Source organism: Procambarus clarkii, chromosome 90, assembly GCF_040958095.1.
Source record: "Procambarus clarkii isolate CNS0578487 chromosome 90, FALCON_Pclarkii_2.0, whole genome shotgun sequence".
Classification (NCBI taxonomy): domain Eukaryota; kingdom Metazoa; phylum Arthropoda; class Malacostraca; order Decapoda; family Cambaridae; genus Procambarus; species Procambarus clarkii.
In genome coordinates, this window is record NC_091239.1 from 11540104 (window position 1) to 11564996 (window position 24893).

Here is a 24893-nt window from a genome sequence, read left to right on the forward strand (position 1 = left end):
GTAATATATTTAGTAGCCAAGTTTTAGTTTGAATATTTTTGTTTACCGAAATATTTAGAAGTATATAATATAGTTTTTACTACAGTAGTTTGTACAAACAACTAGTTTATATATTTGTAACTACTAATGATAGTGAAACAATAATGGCAGTCCTATTTCCCCCGGTTAATAATATATATATATATATATATATATATATATATATATATATATATATATATATATATATATATATATATATATATATATATATATGACAATGTCAGACTACGGAGGAAAATGAAACAGGAATTTCCTTAAGTACTTTCGTATATTAAATACATCTTCAGAAGGAATTGATTCCTTCTGAAGATGTATTTAATATACGAAAGTACTTAAGGAAATTCCTGTTTCATTTTCCTCCGTGGTCTGACATTGTCACATTCTTAATCACGTGTTTATTTTCGTGATATACACACACACACATATATATATATATATATATATATATATATATATATATATATATATATATATATATATATATATATATATATATATATATATATATATATATATATATATATATATAAAGAGAGAGAGAGAGTTGTGCTCGTATCCTTGGTCCATCATATATCAATTATAGCTCGACTTTCACCATTATAGTATTAAGGATGACAATTCAAAAGCCATTTGATGACAGAGTTATGGAGCACAAAGTCACTCGTATAAGGCTGCTAGCAACTTCATGTTTTGGTCAAAATGGTGGCCACCTCAGACGACCCGGGGCCTCATTGTAGTCAAGACTGCATTGATGCTGGCCACAGGCTGCTGTTAGGGCTGGCAAGGGGACGGCCAACAGGTTCAGGGCTGATTGGTGACAACCGATTGGCTTAGGGCTGGTTGGTGTCGACCGCCGGGTTTAAGTCTGGCAGTCAAAGACCTCAAATAACGTGGTTTCTGAGAGATCAGCATCGTCTGGCCTCTCCACCAGCGAGATCTTCTCCGGAGTGGCCGACACGAAGCGTCCTGAGGAAACACTCACGTGAGTATAAACAAACACGTGAAGGTAAACACACTTATGCTCTAAACTAAGTGCAAAAGAGCAAGAAGCTCTAATAAGCTTTACCGTCTCCAAAGACACGTTTGTTCAGTTGATTTCACGAATTATTAAACTTTTTTTGCTTGCAGAATTCAAAGGATTAAAATTAATTTTACATAATAATAGATGGGCACTGAGCAGGGAATTGTTCTTATTTTTCTAGGTACATATACAGATTATCCTGCATGAATACTTAGTTTCTAACAATAACTCAACCTACGATAGCAACCTGGGGCTAGAGTCACGAAAGCACTTACGCAAGCACTTACGAAAGTGTACATCTTTCCTCAATCTTTGACGGCTATGGTTACATTTATTAAACAGTTTACAAGCATGAAAACTTCCCAATCTACTCTTGTTATTGTTATAAACAGCCTCCTGGTGCTTCGGAGCTCATTAACTTTTTAATTATTGGAAACAAAGCCGCCAAAGATTGAGAAAAGATGTACAGGTTCGTAAGTGTTTTCGTAAGTGCTTTCCTGAATCTGGCCCCAGGGGTATATATGCCCCTATCGTTGAATTAATGATTCGATACAGGAATTACAGAATACATCACCTGTATGAAGATGCTTTATCCTGAAGTGGCTGCTACCTTTAACGCTATGGAGGAGAAAAAACCGTACGTCGGCCTGCGTCAGACTCCTCACATCCGACGCCGGGTCGTGCTGCAGAGAGGAGCGAGAATAGATAGATACACAGGCGATACATACATGTATCACGGACTTTTAGACAGATGGTGTATATAATTGTCACGGATACACACCAGACAGATGCTGTCTATTTGCTACGTACTCCTACGTCAGACAGGCCAAATCGGTGTGCGCAGAGAGAGGGTCCCTTACCATAAGAGCCAAATCGGTGTACGTGAGGGCGTGGAGATGGCCCTTACTGCCAGGAGTCTCGATCACTACCACCTCTCCTCCCTCTGCTGGGAACGGTGCCATGTCGAACGTGTGCATAAGGAAGCAAGCTGCGTGGGAACAAACCTAACACTTAGTCTATAAATCAGCTTAAAGCTTAGATTTACCCTCAGTGCTATAAATGGAGAACGTCCATTTATAGCACTGAGTCCATTTACGTCCATTTATGACTCCAAGCCACAAGGAAGATTTTTACTTAAGAAATTATACATATACAGTTACACTTTTAATAGGATAAGGTTCTGTGATAATATGAATATCACTTGTGATAGATATGAGACAAGAATGCCCTATTTATGAGGAGAAACCAAGAGCTGGGATATGAGGAGAGACTAGGAGCCTGGTTATGAGGATAAAGAGTTCTTTTTTAGTATAAAGAAGTGTTATGCAAGAACACAAAACTAAACTGTGAGGACATATTGCTGGAATATTAGGACAAAAAAGTTTGGATATGAAAATTAACTATAAAAAATTAGTTCCCAACCACTTAAGCCATCGGGAATCGAACTCAGACCCCTGCAAGGCAAATATTCTAGAGTGATGCCTTTGTATCCCCATTACAATTGTAAGCTAAAGGATATTCAATTTATGTTAACAAAATGTCAGTGTCAATTTAGACTGCTATTCGCCTGTTTAGTCCAGCAATTATCGTAATAATTTGTATAAGTTAGAAATTAAGTTTATAATTTTAAAATTATCCCACAAACAATTAATCTCATCCCAGCATCCCGTGTATCCATCCCAGCATCCCGTGTACACATCCCAGCATCCCGTGTACCTATCCCAGCTCACCTGGGCTATCAGCACCCTCCTGGGAGCCTACACTGAGGCTGGTGACAGCAGTGTTGGGGTGCGAGGTGGTGGTGAGATACAGAGGTAAATCTCCTCTTAGTCGCAGCTTCCTAGTGATGCTTCCACGATACTGTACTTGCGCCTCCCGCTCCTGTACCCACATTACAGACGCTCCTGTAAACCAAGAGTGAGATTACATGTCACGGCACACGATACAGCAACAATGTTTCAGGTAACTGAACGCTACAGGGTTTTGAAACTACAGGGTTTCCAGTTAGCAGTGAATGATATTTGATTCATGGTGTTTATAAAGTCGGCATTTCATATTAATTGACCGAGAGAGGCATTATATTTTGTTTTTTACACAGGTGGGTATAATAGACGAATTCTGACTCCTGTTAGCAGACTGAGAGCTTTTCCCTCCCAAAGCTCAAAGCCCGACCTGTGAATTTTTTGCTCGAAAGAAAACAATGAAGGATGTATATAGGTGATTCTAATGTAAATTACCCACGTTTTTTCTTAATCCTGATGCTAACATCGAGCTTCTTGTTGACTGGGGCTTCGTCAGGTGATCTGACATTCTTGCCGGTTCTTCGTAATTCCTGTGGAGAGACATACAAGATGTGAGGAGCTAGGAAATTACACTTGCATACGCTTGCAGACCAACTGAATGTATTGATCTTTGAAAATGTAACAATTTCGTGTTGCACATTAAATTATTTATTATTATGATCATTATAGTGTCACTTCAGGATATCTCACCAGCATCATCTAGCACCCTTTACCACATCTCACTATTACTATCTATCACAATTCACCACTACCATCTACCACCCTTCCCCACTACCATCTACCACCCTTGCCCACTACCATCTATCACCCTTCAACACTACCATCTACCACCCTTCCCCACATCTTATCTATGTCGTTCTCATCCCATTTCTCACTCCGTCTCTCACATGTTCTACTCAGCTTACCATCCAAAAATTATTTTGTTTACAAAAGCTATGGGTTGAACACACAAAAAATATTACACTTTTCACACTTTTCTTTTTTGTAGAGAACCTGAGAAAAAAGGAAATAGTCACATTTAGACATTTCCAGCGCTTAGTATGGTCTTTGAATATACTAAATTAGGCCTAGGATTGGTTAGCTTAGCTTAGGTTAGATTGAAGCTTTTGTTCCAGTTTTTGCAATGCCCTTTGTGGTATACCTGCCTACTAGTTGGACTAGTCGGAAGAGTGACAGCCTTACATCTTGCAAGGATCGGTGTTCGAGCCTTGAAGGTTCAAGTGGTTAGGCCCCCCTTCTCTCTCTCCCCCCTTCTTATCGTCCTATCCTAACTCCTTATCCTCATATCCCTCCCAAGTGCCATGTAGATTTGGATTCGTTGATTCCGTCAAAAAAATGCGACGCACTAGGTGATAGGAGGAGGCTACAAGGGGCTAGACCTATGCAGGCAATGAGTCACAATTACGTGGCTAAAGTATGTTGACCAGACCACACACTAGAAGGTGAAGGGACGACGACATTTCGGTCTGTCCTGGACCATTCTCAAGTCGATTGTGTCGACTTGAGAATGGTTAAGTCTTTGTATGTCTGGTCAACGTACAAAGGGCTTGACCTCACCAGACACAGTCGGAAGTCCACTACGGTGTCGGGGGTGACCTGGCCGGAGACGCAGGCAAGGGGAAGGTTCCTGACGAAGGCCAGGACGCTCCGATGGGACCAGCCTTCAAGGCTCAAGTCATTGAGTTTTATTAGTCTGTCCTGAGGCCTGGAGAGGAGGCGAGGGAGAAGTAGATTAATCAAATTACTCAGATTACAAGTTGATTATTCCAATTGTTTCCTGGGTATTATCAGTTTTTATAAATATTATGATCAATTGTTTTTAATTATTTAGTGTTCTGAGGTGTATAAATGTGTTTTAATGAGCTTATTTTGGTGTGATTGATGTGGGTGTGTATAGGTTGTTGACATATTGCCCTTTTCATTTAGTCCAACCACTTAGGTCGGACGGTAGAGCGACGGTCTCGCTTCTTGTAGGTCGGCGTTCAATCCCCGACCGTCCAAGTGGTTGGGTACCATTCCTTCCCCCCGTCCCATCCCAGATCCTTATCCTTACCCCTTCCCAGTGCTATATAGTCGTAATGGCTTGGCGCTTTTCCCCCCCTGACAGTTCCCTTCTCCACCAGCACCCTTTCCCTTCTCCTTTCCTGCACTCTTCCTCTTTCCCTTCCAGCATCCCTCCCCTACTCACTTCATCTTGAGGACAGCGAGGGGGGAGACTGGAGACACCTTGTAAACAAAGTGATCTCCCATCACCTGGTCGGTGGCCAAAAAGATGCCCAGAGAGATGCTGGAGCCCTGAACGGCGCCCACACAAGGGTCGTACATCGTCAGCTCCGTCACGAACTTGTCGGAGAGATTCAACTGTAACCAGCGGGTGAATTGGTGATTACTAGTAGTAGTAGGTGTGGTTGTAGATAGTTTGGGTGGTATCTGGTGATTAGTGGTGGAAGTGTGGTTGATAGTTTGGGTGGTGTCTGGTGATTAGTGGTGGTAGTTTGGTTAATAGTTTGGGTGGTATCTAGTGATTAGTGGTGGTATTTTGGGTGGTATCTGGTGATTAGTGGTGGTAGTTTAGGTGGTATCTGGTGATTAGTGGTGGTAGTTTGGGTGGTATCTGGTGATTAGTGGTGGTAGTGCGGTTAATAGTTTGGGTGGTATCTGGTGATTAGTGGTGGAAGTGTGGTTGATAGTTTGGGTGGTGTCTGGTGATTAGTGGTGGTAGTTTGGTTGATAGTTTGGGTGGTGTCTGGTGATTAGTGGTGGTAGTTTGGTTGGTGTCTGGTGATTAGTGGTGGTAGTTTGGTTGATAGTTTGGGTGGTATCTGGTGATTTATAGTAGTAAATCTAGAGGCAATAGCATACTCCTTTGGGAAAGAATATAAAACAAAAAAATATAATGAAGTATGGAATGTTAACAGCCCTTCGGATCAAAAATCTTCATTAAATAACAAAAATGAATAATTTACTAACATTCATATAATTAACTCTATATAATTAGCAAATATAATTGACACACAATCAACATAATATTTAATTAACATACATAAGGCACAACGGCAGTTATACTATGTAGAACCGTAATGTATATAATTCAGTTATTAAATAATTATTAAATAATTATGTCGGTGACAGGCAGCCTGCGTCTATACATACGCTAAGCTTATATCGAGGTCCTCCAATGGTCGAACTACTGACCCCCCCCCCACCCCTCCAACATCAGAATGCAGCCCCATTAAGAATCTATCTTTTGGATTCCTATTTACTACTAGGTAAACGGCATTAGGTGATAGAAGACGTGTCCAACCATTTCTGTCTTTCCCGGGATTCGAACCCGGGATTCCCGATTGTGAGTCAAGGACGAACTCAACCGTACTACGTACCGTGAATCCCGAAGCCCGACTGCTTCTCCTGGTGAAGGCTCTCTTGACAGGAGACGCAGGTGGAGGCGTAGGGGACGAGGACCAACTCGAGGATGCGGACGAGGTCCTCGATTTCCCGGAGGTCCCTGGAAAGGTATTACTGTCGCTCTCGAAGGTGATGGCGCTCAGGATGGAGTTGTTGCTCGAGACGTCCACATCCTCGTTCTCCACCAAGCTGCTGGGACGTTCAAACGACACTGGACCTGGTGGTGGGGGTGATGGTGAAGTTAGTACTCGATAGTGACGACTTATTATCTGAGAGCTCAATATTGTGACACTTATGGTGAAGTGGATTAGTATTATTGACTTGGTATAAAGTGGGTTAGTACTCTGTTATAGAATACTATCAGAGTACCGTAGAGTCTCTATTGTGCCACGACCTCTGGTGTAGTGTGAAAAACCTGTTATCAAGTAACATTATATATGATCAGAGTAAGGTATTGTGAAATGGAGAATTAATAGTCAAGAGCAACATATACAAATATTCTGGTTATATGTAATCATATTTTCACAGCTTCAGACATATGAGGTATTTTTTGTACATGAATGAGTACTATGTTTAATGAAATTTAGCGCAGCTAAAAAACTAAAATATCAAATTCGTTTCATAAGAAAACTTTTGTAGTCTGTGGTTAAAATACTTCGTGTTCTGTGACGTTAAAGAAAATAAATATTCCTAATTTGAGCATAAACTATGGTAAAATATCATTTATATGAAACACTGCCAAAATAAAGGGGTGAAATTCTAATAGATAAAACAGTTATAGATAAGAATGATCATAGATGTTAGATGGTTTCCATTGTGGAGAGATGGAGGATGGGAGAGAGGATAGAAAACCTGTACTTAGACTTATCAAGTTCTTCGTAAAATCCAACATCTTACCTTTTTATCAACTGTAGTTTAAGCATATCAATTGTTTAATAAATGTAAACAAAAAACGTCGTCATTGAAGAAAGATATACAGGTTTCGTAAGCAGTTGTGTAAAATGTTTGATGAATCCTGGTCTAGCTACCTGCAGAGAACACACAAACTTCGACCTACAGAAAAAAAATAAAGCGATGGGATCTAATTCCTCTACTGATATTGCGCTACTTGTTACTTACGAGCAGTGTGTCCATCAGCCTCGCCTGGGGTGTCGCTCTCTGCTGGTGGGTCATCACTGAAATGAAGAGAAATGAATATATGTTAAGTACGAGAAATGGTCTTTTTAAATGCATCAATTCTAGTCACACACACACACACAGGCGGGACCAAAGAGCCATAGCTCAACCCTCCCAAAAATAACTCGTATACACACACACACACACACACAAACACACACACACACACACACACACACACACACACACACACACACACACACACACACACACATACACATACACATACAAATACATTCCCTGTCCATGTATGAGCCCATTACTGACTTTCAACCTCTCTCTGCCTCTCAGCCCCTCCCTGCCTCTTGCTCACCAAACTCTTTCTACCTCATAACCACTCATTGCAATACCACGTCCTTCTCCCACATGAAACCACTAGAGGAGTCTTAAGGTATGGTACACCAATGCTGATAGACTTACAAATAAAGCAGAGGAAATAAAAGAAAGGGTGATAATTAGTGTAATCGACTGTGTTGGAAAAGAGAAAATGTTCACAATGAATACCAGTGGATAGAAGCTAGTGAATGAAATGGGCGTGGATAGAAACTTGAGACTCAGATGAATCATAGAGATGTTAGAATGTTTTCTTTTAGCTTATGAGTAGCGGGGAAATAGAAAGAAATAAAGGAGCAGGATGTTGAAACGAACTCCATTCACAGTTTAAATGTATATATGATAGGGAAATAGGTCAGGAGTCATTGCAAACACACACACACACACACACACACACACACACACACACACACACACACCAATAACTACATACACTGCTGAAATTCTGGTAAACACCTAAATCCATGAGACTTCTCACCCACTGTCTTTCAGTTCTGTCTTCTCCAGATCCGTGGCCACCAACCCCACCTGCAAGGAACAGTTTCGTGCGTAATATGGCATACCTGTCAATATTAAATTACTACAATGATGATAATTAATTGAGGCCGTTATCAAATAACGAATGAAAATTAATGTATTGTCATCTTCAGATATGAATATAATGCGTAGGTTCATATGCCCATAGTTCACTAATGTTTGCTTGATAATTACTTGCCAGTAAAGTTTCGTGTATTCACACTTGGCTTGTAAAGTTTGGCACGATTTTGCAGCTTAAGGTCAGTGCTGAGGGTACTAAATGGCAGACTTTGTGGTACAAGACTGTGTGATACGGTTAACAGTACCATGAATATAATGTATAGATATATCCGTATCAGTGGTATACAGGAAGCCAGTGAACAGCGCTGAGATTACTCATCCTTGTGAGTGACGGTCGTTGCTTGAGCAACAATGTCCTCTCAATTCATAGGTCGCGATTTGTACGTTAAGGAAGCCAACGTTATACATGCAAAATACGATGAAATGTAACGCCTGACTGATCTCTAATTTTCTATGCTTTGGAGTGATAGAATGACCAAATAACACATCAGAAAGTGCAGAAACGACGACGTTTCGGTCCATCGTTGACCATGATCAAGTCGATCCAAGACGGACCGAAACGTTGTCGTATCTTCAGTTTCATATGTATGGTTTGGTCATCATATCATCAGCCACATTACTGTAACTCATCGCCAGTATCGGAGTAATATGTTAGGTGGGTTGCTTAGGTTCGTACGTTTCCGGGAAAGTTAGGAAAATAGATTTTTATAGAGAGAGATTATCTCAATCTCAAGCCTGACTTGAGACCAGTCTCTAGGAGGGAGAAGATTGAGAGGAGAAATGGCTTGAGTATATAGATGGTAAGGTAATTATGAGGAGAAAGCGCTACGCCAGTGGGACTATGCATTATATACAAAGATATGAAAGTTAAGTAGTAGTAATAGTCTTGGGAGAGTCTTGGAAGACTCCTATCCTGCAGTCTTGGGAGACTATGGAGTTGTGCTCTGGGTGTTGAGGCTGGAGTAGCCTCTCCAGGGCACAAGGCCAGGGGGGGGGTAGATAGTGTATAATATAGATTATAGATATTGATAGCGTAGCCATATATATATATCAACAATACAGAACACGAAGCTATGCAAAAAAATTAAGACAATAATCAAAATCAAATTGGGCAAATGTTAGTTTGGAAATAGGACTGGAGATTTGTTTTACCAAGTTATCGGGTAACGGAACAGACGGAGGACTGCTGGATTGTTTCAAGCGTAGGTTAAACAAATATTTTAGTATGATATGAAACAAATAGACACTTAAGTCTCCAATGATTTGTCGACATCTTATCGACGTTTTGTTATCTATAGTTATGAATGGCAAACAGTGCTCATTACTACGTTGTCCAACATCATTGTTGTGTATGGTGAGGTAGATAAGAGATTTGTTCCCATTACCATACAAGAAATTGTCTATCCTGTAGACTAATTCACCTTTCCAAAGTCCTTGGAAAGCACACCAGCATCCTATTTATTGTCCTGTCTTGTCTAACAGAGTATTTAGGCAAGTCACTTAAGTGTAACGAATATATAAAATAGTATTGTAGCGAGTACAATGTTTTCATTATGAGAAACTAAGAATACAATGCTTATTTCCTAGTTATATGTACGAAGAAAAAGAAATGGTGTGTGTGTGTGTGTGTGTGTGTGTGTGTGTACTCACCTATTTGTGCTTGCGGGGGTTGAGCTTTGACTCTTTGGTCTTTGGCTCTTTGTGTGTGTGTGTGTGTGTGTGTGTGTGTGTGTGTGTGTGTGTGTGTGTGTGTGTGTGTGTGCGTGTGTGTGTGTGTGTGCGTGTGTGTGTGTGTGTGTGATCTTGGACTCACCATGCCATCCTCACCAATCTCTTCCCCTATGACGTCTTCTTCTGTAATGGTAGCCACGTTTACCCCTCGCCATCCAGCCATATCTAAGCTGACTGCTTCTTTTGCTGTGGGTGCTGCTGGAGCTTGTACCAAGGTGCGCCCGACCCTACCAGGCACATCTGAGTGTATAAAGACGCCAGTCTTCCGTTTCTCGTACCGTTCAATGTGTTCTGATTCCACGAATCTTCTGTTGCAACCAGGGCCGGTGTCTCTATGGTGGGTTAGGATTCGCCTGTTGGTCTCGATGCTTAGTCTGGTCGCTCGTTGGAGTCATTCACTCGCTCACCTGTGTATGTAAGTCTAATGCAATTACCATATTATATATTGCTGTTTGGGGGAACAGGGATAATGTGTGTGTTTTGATTTTGTGATTTATGAGCAGCATGTGAGTTTCAATGTGACTTAACGAGTGATTCCTTGATAATATAAACTTTGCTTTATCAAGTAAACATGTAGTGATGAATAATATGTAACTAAAACATTATTATTCATTGATGACCAGACCACACACTAGAAATTGAAGGGACGACGACGTTTCGGTCCGTCCTGGACCATTCTCAAGTCGATTGTGATGAGGAGGTAGGGACAAGCAATAAATAGGCAAGAGAGAGCTGAGGAGGAAAGTCAGGTGTAGGGGATAGTAGTAATGAGAACTGCAGCAGGCCTATTGGCCCATACGAGGCAGCTCCTATTATAACCACCGAAGGAGATAGCAATAGGAAAAAAAAAAAAAATTATTATTATTCATTTTCTAGATAATAACTTCATGGATACTATCACCATTACACAACTATTTCAAATTTTACTACTGTAGTTTCTTCAACTGTAATGATGGCTCTGAACTAGATCTCTGAATAGCTACACTGTGTATGGTTCTGTGAGAGTCAGTAGGAATGAAAGTATGTATTAATATATATAATATCTGATGTAGTAGATTGTATCCTCATGAAATACATTTGTGCATTTAGACCTATTTAGACCTATAGACCTACAATTTAGACCTATTGCCTTGTGTATGATCGTCGGTCGTGTGTGACAGGGAATACGAGCAGCACCTCACAATAATGAACCTAACTGAATTACTCAGAATTAGTAATTCTAATTAGTAATTAGATTAGACAGAACTGAATAGTAATATCGTCACTAAATATGTTATTCATCAATGAATCCCCAGAACTTGTAATAACCGCAGAACTTGTAATAACAACCCCCCATTGTTCATTTTTACACATGAATTACTGAATCGAGAATCGATGATTCCACAAAAGCTCTCTTGATAGAGTCACGAGAGGGCGAGATGAGGCCAGATATGCAGGAATCGAACCTGAGACTTTTCGATCATGGACATACGCTAACCACTACGCCAAAGAATTTTGTTGACTTCTACTGTTAGAAGTAGACCAACTTCTTTCATAAATATGAAACGTGCTAATAATAAATAAGTGAAAAACAAATGAAACGAATCTCTTAATGTAAATAACATTGTAACATATAAGGGCAGGCTGCTGGCCAGCTGTGGTCCCGAACTGTTGGCCCAACTCCAAGAACTGAAAGTCATGTTCAGTGTTGGTCCATGTTGGTCCATGTTGGGCCATGTTGGTCCATGATGGTCCAGGTTGGTCCATGTTGGTACATGTTGGTGATGGTATGAACTCTTAAGAGAGTTAGGAGAAATCATTTCATTTTCAATTTGAACTCCTTCCTTGGAGCACTATTTCTCTCTCTCTCTCTCTCTCTCTCTCTCTCTCTCTCTCTCTCTCTCTCTCTCTCTCTCTCTCTCTCTCTCTCTCTCTCTCTCTCTCTCTCTCTCTTTCTGTTGAACTAAGACTAGATTCTAGATTTAATATAGAAATTCCTTGACGTTCTTAAAGAAACTGACAGCTAAAATTCTTGTCCTACATATACTATAGTAGAATTATTGATTTAGTAATAAGTTAAAATTATGTTAGGGAAGAGAATGGAGATTGAGCCAACTGAGTGCCAGAGCCTTCACTTGGTCGGAAAACTGGATTTAACGTTTGCTTTTTTAATAAAACTCTGTACTCTCTCTTCCCATACTTCTTGGTTTTACTCTTTGTTCATTCTTCCCTACTCTCGTCTTCCTTGCTTTCTCTGTTACCTGACCCTTGCTTGATGTTGGACCGTAATGTGATCAACATCGTTTAAGAGGCTGTTTGTACTAATGACCTTCCACAAATGAACTTTAAATATTGTTAACCAAATAAATTTATCTGTATCCACTGTTTTCAGATAATAATGTAGCTATCGATGTTGTTGCAATATATCTTCTATGCTCTTGTAAACAATTTATCTTTAGATTTTGTATTAAAAATCCTTCAAATTGGTCGAATACAAACACCAAAAATACAATAAACAGGAAGACTCGGTAGAAAAAAAAACACAATGTAAACACAGTTATTTTTACAATATTTACTCTATAAACAACGTAATTATATAAAAACCTTAGAGGTTACGTTGTATATTTACTGGGTTTATTGCCCCTTTGGACGCAGGAGGCGTGGGTGGGGGATGTCGTTAGGACGTGTTCTCCATAGACTATGCACAAGGGGAAGAGCTTGTGAGGAACAGAGAGAAATATTCAGAGTTTCAGAATACTCTGAAACTCTAATGACAGACTCATCGTGTTTCCTCATGATTGGCCATTGACCAGCCCCATTCCCCATCACGGCCACAGACCAGCCCCCCACTTTCGTCGTATGGGTCTGAGTTCGGAGTGTTTTAGCATTATTCATACTGATATTATTCATCTAACTGTAACTACATTTGGAACTGATCTATGCTACATCTCTGTATCTTTGTTGTATCTCTTCTGTTGGTGCTGATATGTGTCTGTTCTGAGTATCTATCTATCTATCTATATATATATATATATATATATATATATATATATATATATATATATATATATATATATATATATATATATATATATATATATATATATATACAGAAAAATATTTGTTCGAATTTGGAGGTCAAACAAGGAAGGAAGGAGGAGAAGAGAGAGAGAGAGAAGGAGGAAAATAGGGGGAGATGGGATGGAATATGAGAGGGGGGAGGGAGAATGGGGGGGGTGACAAGACTGCCCCGGGCAGCGCCGGGTACCACCCTTTAGGAAATTTATTAAATCCTCTGATTATCGCGAGCATCAAAAATATTTTATGACGCATTTCTCTAAATAAAATATATGATAATATTGTCTATAATAATAATTACAATATAATAACTATAATAACCAATATTATTATAATTATATTTTATTAATTACCATTGCAATTATTAGTAAGTGAATTATCAATATTACCTAATATAGCAAAATCTTTAATACACAGTTATGAGTAAGGAAAGATGGGAATGAAACAATTAACAAAATAAAACAGACTTACTAACATTGAGAGCTTCAAGAGTTGTCTTCTAGTCCCTGAACCTTCTCCACACTCTTACTCTTACTCTTACCTCTTCTCAAGACCCAGCTCTCTCTCCTCTACTCGAGGAGTCGTCTCTAATCTCTTCCCTGGAGGAAGTGGCCCAACCTAACCTTCCATATCCACGCGAATTGGCTTCGTTTGACTAGTGTGGCACCGAATTAAAAGACACAGTTATATGCTGTGTAGAGCCAATCGCCGCTGGCACCAAGGACTGCTACGCGCATGTGCAAAGCTCCTACCCCATAAAGTTTCCATTGGTATGATAAACAACTTGATTATCTTCAGCACCTTTGTGAGTGATTATTTCATACGACTCACAGATCATCTGTTTACTGTGTTTTTGACTTTCCCGCTTCGACTTGTGCTTTGAAATTGGGGAAATTGGAGAGTTAAAATTGGGTAAGTGAAGCGGGTAGCAAGAGACAGTGTCTCACGTCCACACTACTGTTATCGGTACGGGCTTCCTGTCACCACGTGAGCCTAGAGGTTTTACCCCCGTCTGTTTCTCATAGGATCCGTAGCGACATTATCCCGTCAGTGTGTTAAGAGGATATATTGGGATATCTCCCGTCTGTGTCATGGGATTTATAGGGATATCCCCCGTCTGTGTATCATGGGATTTATAGGGATATCTTCCGTCTGTGTGTCATGGGATTTATAGGGATATCTTCCGTCTGTGTCATGGAATTTATAGGGATATCTCCCGTCTGTGTGTCATGGGATTTATAGGGATATCTCCCGTCTGTGTCATGGGATTTGTTAGGATATCTCCCATCTGTGTATCATGGGATTTATAGGGATATCTCCCGTCTGTGTATCATGGGATTTCTTGGGATATCCCCCGTCTGTGTCTTGGGATTTAGAGGGATATCTCCCGTCTGTGTCATGGGATTTATAGGGATATCTCCCGTCTGTGTCATGGGATTTATAGGGATATCTCCCGTCTGTGTATCATGGGATTTGTAGGGATATCACCCGTCTGTGTGTCCTGATTATGTAACGATATCACTCGCTAGTCTTGGGATATATTGACTCATCACATGTGTCTTGAAATACATAACGACATTACCCGATTGTGTGATGTTGGATACATAACGCCAATACCCGGCTGTATTCTAGTCTATGTAGCCCCCAAATACTTGTCTATGTGTCCTAGACTATGTAGCCTCAACATTCGTATATGTGTCTTGTACTAGATCTAAGTAGCGCTGCCGATACAAGGAATTGCTTTAAATCTCTGAAATCTTAGTCTTATTTAAACGAGAATTAATAATTCCGTTCATGTATTAACACAATACGCTGAACTTCAGTGCATTATAATCTAATCAAACTGAAATCCAATTAATCATATGGAATTAAAATAAAAAGATTTATAATTGGTTATGATTGTTAGTTATTGTATTAGAAACAGATTTAGTTTTTTGTGACAATTACACATATAGGTTCAGAATCATGAACGTATATATTATGACATGTGTGAGTGACATACTTACATATAGAGTGACATACGATGTTACTGAAAATTCTTTGACAGACATTCGCACTCTGTATAATGAGACATCTTGTGTGTGTGTGTGTGTGTGTGTGTGTGTGTTTGTGTGTGTGTGTGTGTGTGCGTGTGTGTGCGTGTGTGTGTGTGTGTGTGTGTGTGTGTGTGTTCATGTGTGTGTGTGTGTGTGTGTGTGTGTGTTCGTGTGTGTGTGTGTGTGTGTTCGTGTGTGTGTGCACGCAAACAGAAGGACAATAAAACTCAAATATTTCATCTGTGGTTATTATCGTCTAAATTTACAGAAAATTGTAATTTCCACAATTTTGCGGCAGAATAACACCATGAGACAAACTCTCAGAGCTTCCGGACGCCAGAAGCTTAGAGTTCCATGGCCCAAAGAACTTGAAGGTCCATGAGAAGACTGCTATCTGAGCGCAACCTGAATGGACAAACGTATGTTCGCCAGGCTTGTCATTTGGACCCCCTACTGGTTCATTTTTGGTATCCGGACACCAAACGTGTTTAAAGTTGCCATCTTACATACACCAAACTATCTCAGTGATGCTCTTCGGAAATCAAACATGATCCGTTTTGCTATACAACTCCATAGAAAATCGAAAACAATTCCAAGGACTTTGAGTAAAACAAATTATGTTAATTGTACTGAAGAGGACAAATCAGCTCTTAACTCTGGTCTTCAGAGTGACGTCCAGCATGCTTGTTTAATGTCTGTCTAGTTCCTAATCTTTTTCTAACAATATTAACCACCGCCTAATCACTGCTGATTGACTGGTTGAAGTTCAATAGATATCACACAGCATCAGAATACAAGAAGCTGCAGTAGGCCTCTTCAGGCCCAAACCAAACTCGTTCATATATACCTTTCTAACCTTTGCTTGAGACAAATCAGCCTCTCGGAAAACAGCGTGCATGAGGCGCGAACTATTCCCAGGTGACCTCAAACCTCATTAAACGATCTCGCTCTTGTGTTAATACAATTATTAAATACATTACCATCGGCTTAATTATCAGAGATGAATGAGTGACTGACTGGTCAGACACTGTCAACAATGACTCCGAGATGTCACCAAGAGAAGTACAGGCTAACAAGAGCTTATAATTTAAATGCTAAGAGCCCATCCTCCTAAAACGATTGTATTTACAGTAACTATTTGGTCGAAAGTACCAACATGTAGTGATGGACCCCCCAGAAAGTACCAATATGTAGTGATGGACCGCCAGAAAGTACCAGTATGTAGTGATGGACCGCCAGAAAGTACCAGTATGTAGTGATGGACCCCCAGCAAGTACCAATATGTAGTGATGGACCCCCAGAAAGTACCAATATGTAGTGATGGACCCCCAGAAAGTACCAATATGTAGTGATGGACCCCCAGAAAGTACCAATATGTAGTGATGGACCCCCAGCAAGTACCAATATGTAGTGATGGACCCCCAGCAAGTACCAATATGTAGTGATGGACCCCCAGAAAGTACCAATATGTAGTGATAGACCCCCAGAAAGTGATGGACCCCAAAAAATTTACTTTTATGTTATATAATTTGGACAACCCAAACATTTTCATTAACCGCATCAAACAGAATCTAACCTTCCCTACCAATACAAGGCCTAACACACGCTTCCTTATCCCTAATATAGTACATATAAGTAATATAATGGACCTAAGAATAACCTACTTTGGTTTTTAGCTGAATTTTGCCCCTCTATATAATTAAATGCACAAAAACATTTACTATTTGGCTGATCCAACACAATATAATGGCACTTTTGACCAAATAGTTACAATAAATACGATTATTTCTGGAGAATGAGTTGGCTAAGTAAAGGGTTAGTGATTGTCTTTTGTTCATATCTTTGCCTTGATTCTCAACACGAAGGAGAGAAGTTCCAAGATATAGAATGTTAGTGGAAATTGTTATTGAGAACGCGGCCTCTGCGTGGGCCTGCGTGGGCCTGCGTGGGGCTGTCTGATCGCCCAGATCCTGCATTAGGCTTTCTGATTACCCAGATCCTGCATAAGGCTTTCTGATTGCCCAGATCCTGCATGGGGCTGTCTAGTCTAGCACCACTAGTAATAATACTGTAACACTAGTAAGTGAGCAGAACTAGTGAGCGAAATACGCAATACGAGCTAAATGAAAATCCCAACAAGCACACAATGTAACGATAATGTTATTATTAACTTTGTAGCAACGTACAACCATTGTCTGAACGTTATGTGTTTGTTCAGATGTACATACAACTCGTCTGCAATGTTCTGCAACGTTGACAGAGGCTTGTGGGCTATAACATGAGCCCTTCAAACACACACAACATTTGGATTAATCTTTGGTGCAGAATCGTGGGATGAGCCAGCATGCTGGGTCAATTAACATGGCGCCGGGTCCTGCTCCAATGAGTTTGATCGCGTGCATCGCGGCATTGTGTTTTAAATGGCGTTTCAACGCCATAGGATGAACGTTGCGTTTATGTCGTGTGTTTTAGTGCTTTTAGACACAAGTTCAAGTACGTTTATTGAAACAAGAAAATACATCTCAAAGGGATAAAGTAGCATAGGCAATTTCTACCCCTTTGGACACTTCACGCCGCGGGCATTAGAGGGCACGGAATCGCTCTCAGTTAGCAGGTCCCGTCTTCTTGAGATTATCTTGAGATGATTTCGGGGCTTTTTAGTGTCCCCGCGGCCCGGTCCTCGACCAGGCCTCCACTTCCAGGAAGCAGCCCGTGACAGCTGACTAACACCCAGGTACCTATTTTACTACTAGGTAACAGGGGCATAGGATGAAAGAAACTCTGCCCATTGTTTCTCCCCGGCGCCTGGGATCGAACCCAGGACCACAGGATCACAAGTCCAGCGGGCTGTCCGCTCGGGCGACCGGCTCTCTTCCAACCACTGTTGGTCGGGTATGACCGTGCAACAGATGCCCCCCATTGCAAGGCTCTTATCAACAAACACGCAACGTTTGGGCTGTCTTTGTGGGGTTACAGGTTAAAAAACAAAACATTAATTAACATCAAAACATTAACATTAATAAAGTAAAAATATTTACCTTTTGAGCAAAGATAAAGCTACCATGTGCCATTTCTGTAAGGCTTATTAAGCTTTTGTAATCTATCTGGTCGCTTAAGTATAAATTACAGTAAATAGGAATAGGAATAAATGCATATAATGGTTAATAGGCACATGCCACCTGGTCTCACAATGCAACGTAATTTTGACGTATCACCTTCAGTGTCTTAATGATAGACGTTTAATGTATAATTTGAGCACTGACGTTCTGACGTTCCCGCAGGCTAATTATCATCGGCCTCTGTGGATTTGGTGGGTTGCCCAGGTTCTTTCATTTCAGGGGCCAGATTCACGAAGCAGTTACGCAAGCACTTACGAACCTGTGCATCTTTTTTCAATCTTTGGTGACTTTGTTTACAATAATTAAACAGCTAATGAGCTCTGAAGCACCAGGAAGCTGTTTATAACAATAACAAAAGTTGATTGGGAAGTTTTCATGCTTGTAAACTGTTTAATAAACGTAACCAAAACCGTCAAAGATTGAGGAAAGATGTACACGTTCGCAAATACTTGTGTAACTGCTTCGTGAATCTGGCCCCAGGTCTTTTCCATTTCAAGATTTACACTCATCAAATCCTGAGAACAGTCTGATTACAGATATTCATCTACAATCACAATCATGTATCCTAAGAAGAGTATATAACATGAGTAATTAGTGTTACTAAAGAATATATATACTCTCCTTCGCTATATCTTCAATTATAACAACATAGATTTCGTCCTTACATTCAAAAACTCAATATATGTCATCCGTAAAATTAATGAATAAATGTTGCTTAAATTCGCACATTATATTATCATACACAAATGCCATTTTATGTATCAAAGGTTCAATTGAGCTTGATTTTTTTTTCTTACAAAGCCCCTTCATCGCTCAGAGATTCCAACGCTAAATGAGCTTCCTCAGTTCACACTAGAAATAAAGAACAAATGCCCATTATTGCTTAACATTTGATGCCTATACCTTTAATTCACATTTGTTTGCGTATTCGCAAATATCAGACTCAGTTCTGTCCAGCATTGTCTTCCCAAAACACACTATTTCACTATATTTTACATCAAAGCTAATAACTATATAATAATTGGATCTTAAATATCAGGAAATTATTATTCTTTCATTTATCATATTCTGCATATTATCAACACATGTTTAATCCTTGACTAATGTCTTTGACCACATCAGCACTGAGCCATAAGTGTCAAAGGCGATCTAGATTTGTCTCCTCATTTGACGGAAGTTTGACACGAGATTAAACCACATCAACACTAGATCACTCGTTTTCAAAGGTAGCTATAGTCTCGTGGCTTGGTCTCGGTTGAACATAGAGGTCAGCCCAGGTCAACACTGGGACACATGCTCGAAGTTGATGAGGAAGCCGGTGTGTCCAGTGGCCTCATCAGAGTGGAAGTGGAACTTTAGGCTAGTGGCCCCTGGCTGGTAGGACACAACCCCTGCAGGAAAGAAAATGAGAGATGGAACAATATCGAAAAACAGTGTAAATGTTAAATACTGTGTTTACCAGCGTGTAAGTCGCACCTTGTTTACGTGAATATTTCGTGTGTTGTAAACAAAAAGTTTGTTTCATCACATATTCCGTGTACTGAAATTAATTTTCAATAGGATTCGTAAGGGAAAACTGGATTTTTTGTATGTTTGTACAATTAATATTTAGTTTGGGAAGGCGAAAACGAACATCCAATCCGCTGGCAAATATGTCACATCAACAGTCTGAATAGTCATTTTAAACTATAAATACACTGAACAAATCCACAAGAGCCGTGATGAGGATTCGAACCTGCGTCCGACAGCATCCCGAAGTAATGAAATTTATTTATTTATTTATTTATTTATTTATTTATTTATTTATTTATTTATATATATACAAGAAGGTACACTGGGATTGTGATGATACATAATATAGTAATTACAGTCTTGTAAAGCCACTAGTACGCGCAGCGTTTCGGGCAGAAGTCTCAGTTGTGTTTCGGGGCTTAGCGTTACCGTGACCCGTTCCTCGACCAGGCCTCTTGGTCTCATACATGAAACATATTTCTCCTTGCTTAAAAATATTACTAATTCTTCCTAAACTCAATGAGTCTATTTCATTAAAACCTCCTATTTTACATATGCAAGAAGGTATTTAGTTGCATATATTATTCTCACAAAAAACCTCTGTTGCTTCCTAAACTCACAAGAAAAGTTGACCTTGCCACAGAGGAAGCCACAGGAGGGCAAGTGTAGGAAATCCGTACAGGCTCCTCCGAAGATAGTGTCAAGAGCAGGTTCCATCTCAAAGGTGACGGATTGCATCCTCACCCCACACACCTCCTGACTCGGTCTGAAGAAGAAGAAGGAGGTAAACGTAGCAATATAATCTAAAACCCGAGTTAGCATAACATTCTGAAGACACACACCTTGAACATGCCATATAAATAAAAACACAACATTTGATCTCTAATGTTGGTTAGGCTAGATTAGGATAGTTTAGGTTATATTTGGGTTAGATTGGGTCATGGTTGGGTTGAGTTCTGTTTACCTAAAAAATCAGCATTGACGTAAAGGTGCTGGAATAAAGGCCCGCTTTTCTGGCGTTCAGTTCCACATAGTAATCCTACCTGTTTCTTCTGATCATTACTTCTAATTTCCTTGTAAACTTTCAAGGTTTACCTGATGAACTCGTAGACACAGTCGAGGTTGTCCGGGTATTTCTTGGGGTGATAGGGCGTGTTGACGGTGCCCCTGGTGTCGGTGATCCTTGTATAACAAGGAGCTGAAGACGTGCCCGGGATGGTGGAGATTGGAGGCTGCTGCGTCTGGTACGGCCCCAAGCACTTGGTCAGTAACTCATATCTGAGGAAGAGAACGCTCAACTAATGGCTGGTAATGTTATGCACAGCCTCGGAGCTCGTAAACAGTTTAATAAATACGGGTTACGAGCTCTGAAACAGTATTTAGTTGACCAGACCCCACACACTAGAAGGTGAAGGGACGACATTTCGGTCCGTCCTGGACCATTCTCAAGTCAATTGTGTCATTCACAATCGACTTGAGAATGGTCCAGGACGGACCGAAACGTCGTCGTCCCTTTACCTTCTAGTGTGTGGTCTGGTCAACATACTTTAGCCACGTTATTGTGACTCATCGCCTGCACAATATTTAGTTCTCTCTCTCTCTCTCTCTCTCTCTCTCTCTCTCTCTCTCTCTCTCTCTCTCTCTCTCTCTCTCTCTCTCTCTCTCTCTCTCTCTCTCTCTCTCTCTCTCCTTTAATAAATCCATGTCTTTTTTTATATCCTACCTGATCCTGAAGCCATTGCGCCCTTCAGAGACCTCGCCAGCGTGGAAGACGAACCTGATTGCCGTAGCTGCAGGCTGGAACAGGTACTGAACTGTGGGAGGAGAAAGCCAATGATAACCTGTACGCTTCGCGGGGCTAATAAGTTGATCCATAAATCCTTACGATTGGTAGAGAAGTAGTCTGTGAGAAACTTGTTATTATTAAGCAATTGTCTCTGTTTCGGCAGCAGATCATGTCTAGGGGGATAGCGTCATATTAGACAATTATATGTGAACTGATTCAGTCGTATCAGACAAGAATGTCTGTAGGAATACACTCAAATCATAAAGGATTGCCTGAAAGAATACACTTTGATCAGATAAACACTAAAACAATAATATGCATGGGTTTTAATTTGGCGAATTGTTGCAATTTAATATTTATAGTGTTTTAAGCTAAACACGAAACTTAACACGAAGAGAGAAGATTTGATAGCTAAGTGCTATCTATTACTGATACACTCTAAGAACAGATACACGGACCAGTACGGACAGAACATGAAGTACCACAGGCAGGGAGAAGGTCACTGTGATCATAGGTCCTTGTCCTTGTCACGTTCATCGTCAGTTCTTTTTGCCTCAAATAGGGAACCATAGTTAGGATACCTCATTTAAGTAAATAAACTAATGCTTAAACTCCGACCTCCTTGTGTGCCAATTGCACTTCTCAAATGTACTAGAGGACTGGGTTGGGTACGTTGAGTTAGGTTGGGTTATATTCCCAAAAGTACTTCTAATCTATTTAGTAACTTTGAGTAACTTTAGGGTTCTGAGTTGTCCTCTCTGATCTGTCTGCTGGCCATTCTCACAGTTCCGGCCGATGGACATATAGATAAGACCGAGGGATACATTCACAGTTCTGTGGGGTGGACATAATAACAATTCTGACCATTGGATAAAATCACAATTCTGACCATTGGACATAATCTCAATTCTGACCATTGAATATAATCACAATTCTGACCAATGGATATAATCACAATTCTGACCATTGGATATACTCACAGTTTTGTCCGGTAGAGTTACCACAGATCCTGGTACCTCTCTCGGGGACACACGAAGGGAGGGTGACCCAGTCCTGCCGACAGAAGCCTTCTTCCTCCCCACGTCCAACGTCCAGTCTCTCCACTGTGGGCAGGAGATTGTAAGATTAGGTAAATTTTTCTAGATGGCAAGGTAAGGTTAGGTAAGGTAAACACTGGACAAAGCAGTGACTATACAACAATTGTTAGATATGCGAGGATATGATAGGATATAATAGGAGCAACTACTGAAGGTACGGAACACAACAGATTGGAGCATCGGGGATCGATCTCGGTCATGCAGGAAGCAATGCCCTAACTATACATTTAATACATTGTGTCTTCTATTATTTCTCCATATCACTTTCGGTAGAAAATGATTTACTAATCTCCAGTTCATCTGTGTTATTGCTCTATTAGACTATTTCCTCTACATTCTATGAGTTAGTAACTTTTCACTGTGGGAAAAAGATTTATTGACATACAACATACAACTGTATTCTGTGTGTATTCTATCATTTCATATATTCAATATATATATATATATATATATATATATATATATATATATATATATATATATATATATATATATATATATATATATATATGAGTATAAGTGTTTCAACATAGGCAGAACATTAATATATTATACAATTGTATTCTTGTTGTTTTCTATAGTTAATTCTACATCATATATAAGTGTAAACAAGTGTTTAAGGGAAGCAGAAAATTTATTGATATATCACTCAAACAAAATCACTGTTGTATTCTATTGTTGGTTATACTCGTGTGTGTGAGCATTTCACCGTGGGAGAGGCCAACACACATTAGGTTATGTCAGTCCAATCAAAACAATCACAATCATTGCTTACTTTTGTCCTATTTTTTGTCAACATTAGTTCCTATCTTTTGCAACCCTTGTGTTACCCACTGACATTCACCTTTAATATTGATATATTTCGTGCTATCCACGCCCATATCTGTTCCATATTGGAGCGGGAGGGATGTTCATAGTGGATATCGATTAGCCAAAAAATCATCTTGTTTTCGATTAAGGAAAATCGTGAGGAAAATCGAACGCTTGATTTAGTGCTTCAGACGTGAAGCACTAAATGAATGTCTGTACCCAAGGGGTACTGAATGATTGAAAGCACAGAGAGCCAGAAGTTCATTAATCAGCTGGTGGGCATGGTGATTAATGTTGGGCACGGTGATTAATGTTGGGCACGGTGATTAACGTTGTTTCCTGTCACTCATTCTGCGATCTCATATATGTCTTAGGTTCAATAACTTGACAACTTGATATACAGTAGTGTCGAAGCTCTGAAGCTTTTGTTTATATTAAAAAATACATAAAGTTTATATACAAAAAAAAAAAAAAAAAAAAATTATTTAACTCCTCTATTGTCAGTTTGACCCCATTATGCCTTCAGCTCCTCACCTATAAATTTCACCCCCACAATGTCTGACTTCAGCTCCTCACCTGTTAGCTCGACCCTCCCATGCCTGACTTCAGCTCCTCACCTGTTAGCTCGACCCTACCATGCCTGACTTCAGCTCCTCACCTGTTAATTAGACACTACAAAAGCTGAGTAGTCTCCTCACCTGTGAGTTGGACGCCACAATGTCTCCGGGAAGGCCTCTGGATATCGTAGCAGCAGTCTCGCCCTGGTGGGTACTCGCTAGGGAAGTTCGGAGACTCCAAGAACCCGTTCTCACCTTCCAAGGAGTAGTAGCACCCGGGTTCCCTGAAGACGTCTGCAAAGAGAATCAGCGTTCCTTAGCAATGGGCTATCCATCAATCTTAGTACTTTTTCCACATTCAATTGTAGCTGTCTACTGTATGGATATGTATGACTGATATGTATGAATCAATCTTGTTACTGCGTTAAATCATGGATGATTTTCATCAGTAAGGATTGATTCAAGTACGGTTTCTTGCTGCACTGGATTTATCACGTCTCTATGTATGTATGTATGTATGTATGTATGTATGTATGTATGTATGTATGTATGTATGTATGTATGTATGTATATATGTATATGTATGAAATACATGTAAGTCAATCATTTTGCATGTACGTCTGTCTCATCATGTATGAATGTTTTACACTTTGAATGCATGTATCTCTGTCATAATATTTTGCTGCAAACGAAAGGCCAAAACTGGCATATATAAGGGCCTAAACACACACACACACACACACACACACACACACACACACACACACACACACACACACACACACACACACACACACACCTGTCTGAGTACT

General features: G+C 40.0%; 2 protein-coding genes across 5 annotated transcripts in view; both read right to left on the bottom strand.

Annotated features, from left to right (window-relative positions):
• Nucleotides 1-505: 505 nt before the first annotated feature.
• LOC123746562 (uncharacterized) lies at nucleotides 506-13946 on the bottom strand. Of its 4 annotated transcripts, none has more exons than XM_045728151.2 (12): nucleotides 13706-13937; nucleotides 10190-10514; nucleotides 8258-8307; nucleotides 7390-7445; nucleotides 6246-6487; nucleotides 5054-5226; nucleotides 4423-4570; nucleotides 3305-3395; nucleotides 2794-2967; nucleotides 1924-2051; nucleotides 1638-1746; nucleotides 508-1008 (listed from the first exon to the last, which is right to left on the bottom strand). In XM_045728151.2, exons 2-12 carry the CDS (start codon nucleotides 10268-10270, stop codon nucleotides 902-904), a joined length of 1359 nt encoding a protein of 452 aa, XP_045584107.1. In that variant the 5' UTR covers nucleotides 10271-10514; nucleotides 13706-13937; the 3' UTR covers nucleotides 508-901. The 4 variants fall into 4 exon arrangements, with proteins under 4 accessions (XP_045584109.1, XP_045584107.1, XP_045584108.1 ...); XM_045728152.2 differs by having other exon boundaries at nucleotides 13640-13937; XM_045728150.2 differs by having other exon boundaries at nucleotides 13636-13937.
• A 1488-nt stretch (nucleotides 13947-15434) lies between these two features.
• LOC123746563 (neuropilin-2) overlaps nucleotides 15435-24893 on the bottom strand; it is a 90590-nt gene continuing 81131 nt past the window's right edge. Inside the window, exons 4-9 of the mRNA XM_045728154.2 lie at nucleotides 24223-24375; nucleotides 22598-22720; nucleotides 21555-21645; nucleotides 20927-21109; nucleotides 20452-20597; nucleotides 15435-19710 (exon numbers count right to left, since the gene is read on the bottom strand). Of these exons, the coding sequence (XP_045584110.2) occupies nucleotides 19598-19710; nucleotides 20452-20597; nucleotides 20927-21109; nucleotides 21555-21645; nucleotides 22598-22720; nucleotides 24223-24375 (809 nt within the window). The 3' untranslated portion in view covers nucleotides 15435-19597. The remainder of the gene's footprint in view (nucleotides 19711-20451; nucleotides 20598-20926; nucleotides 21110-21554; nucleotides 21646-22597; nucleotides 22721-24222; nucleotides 24376-24893) is intronic.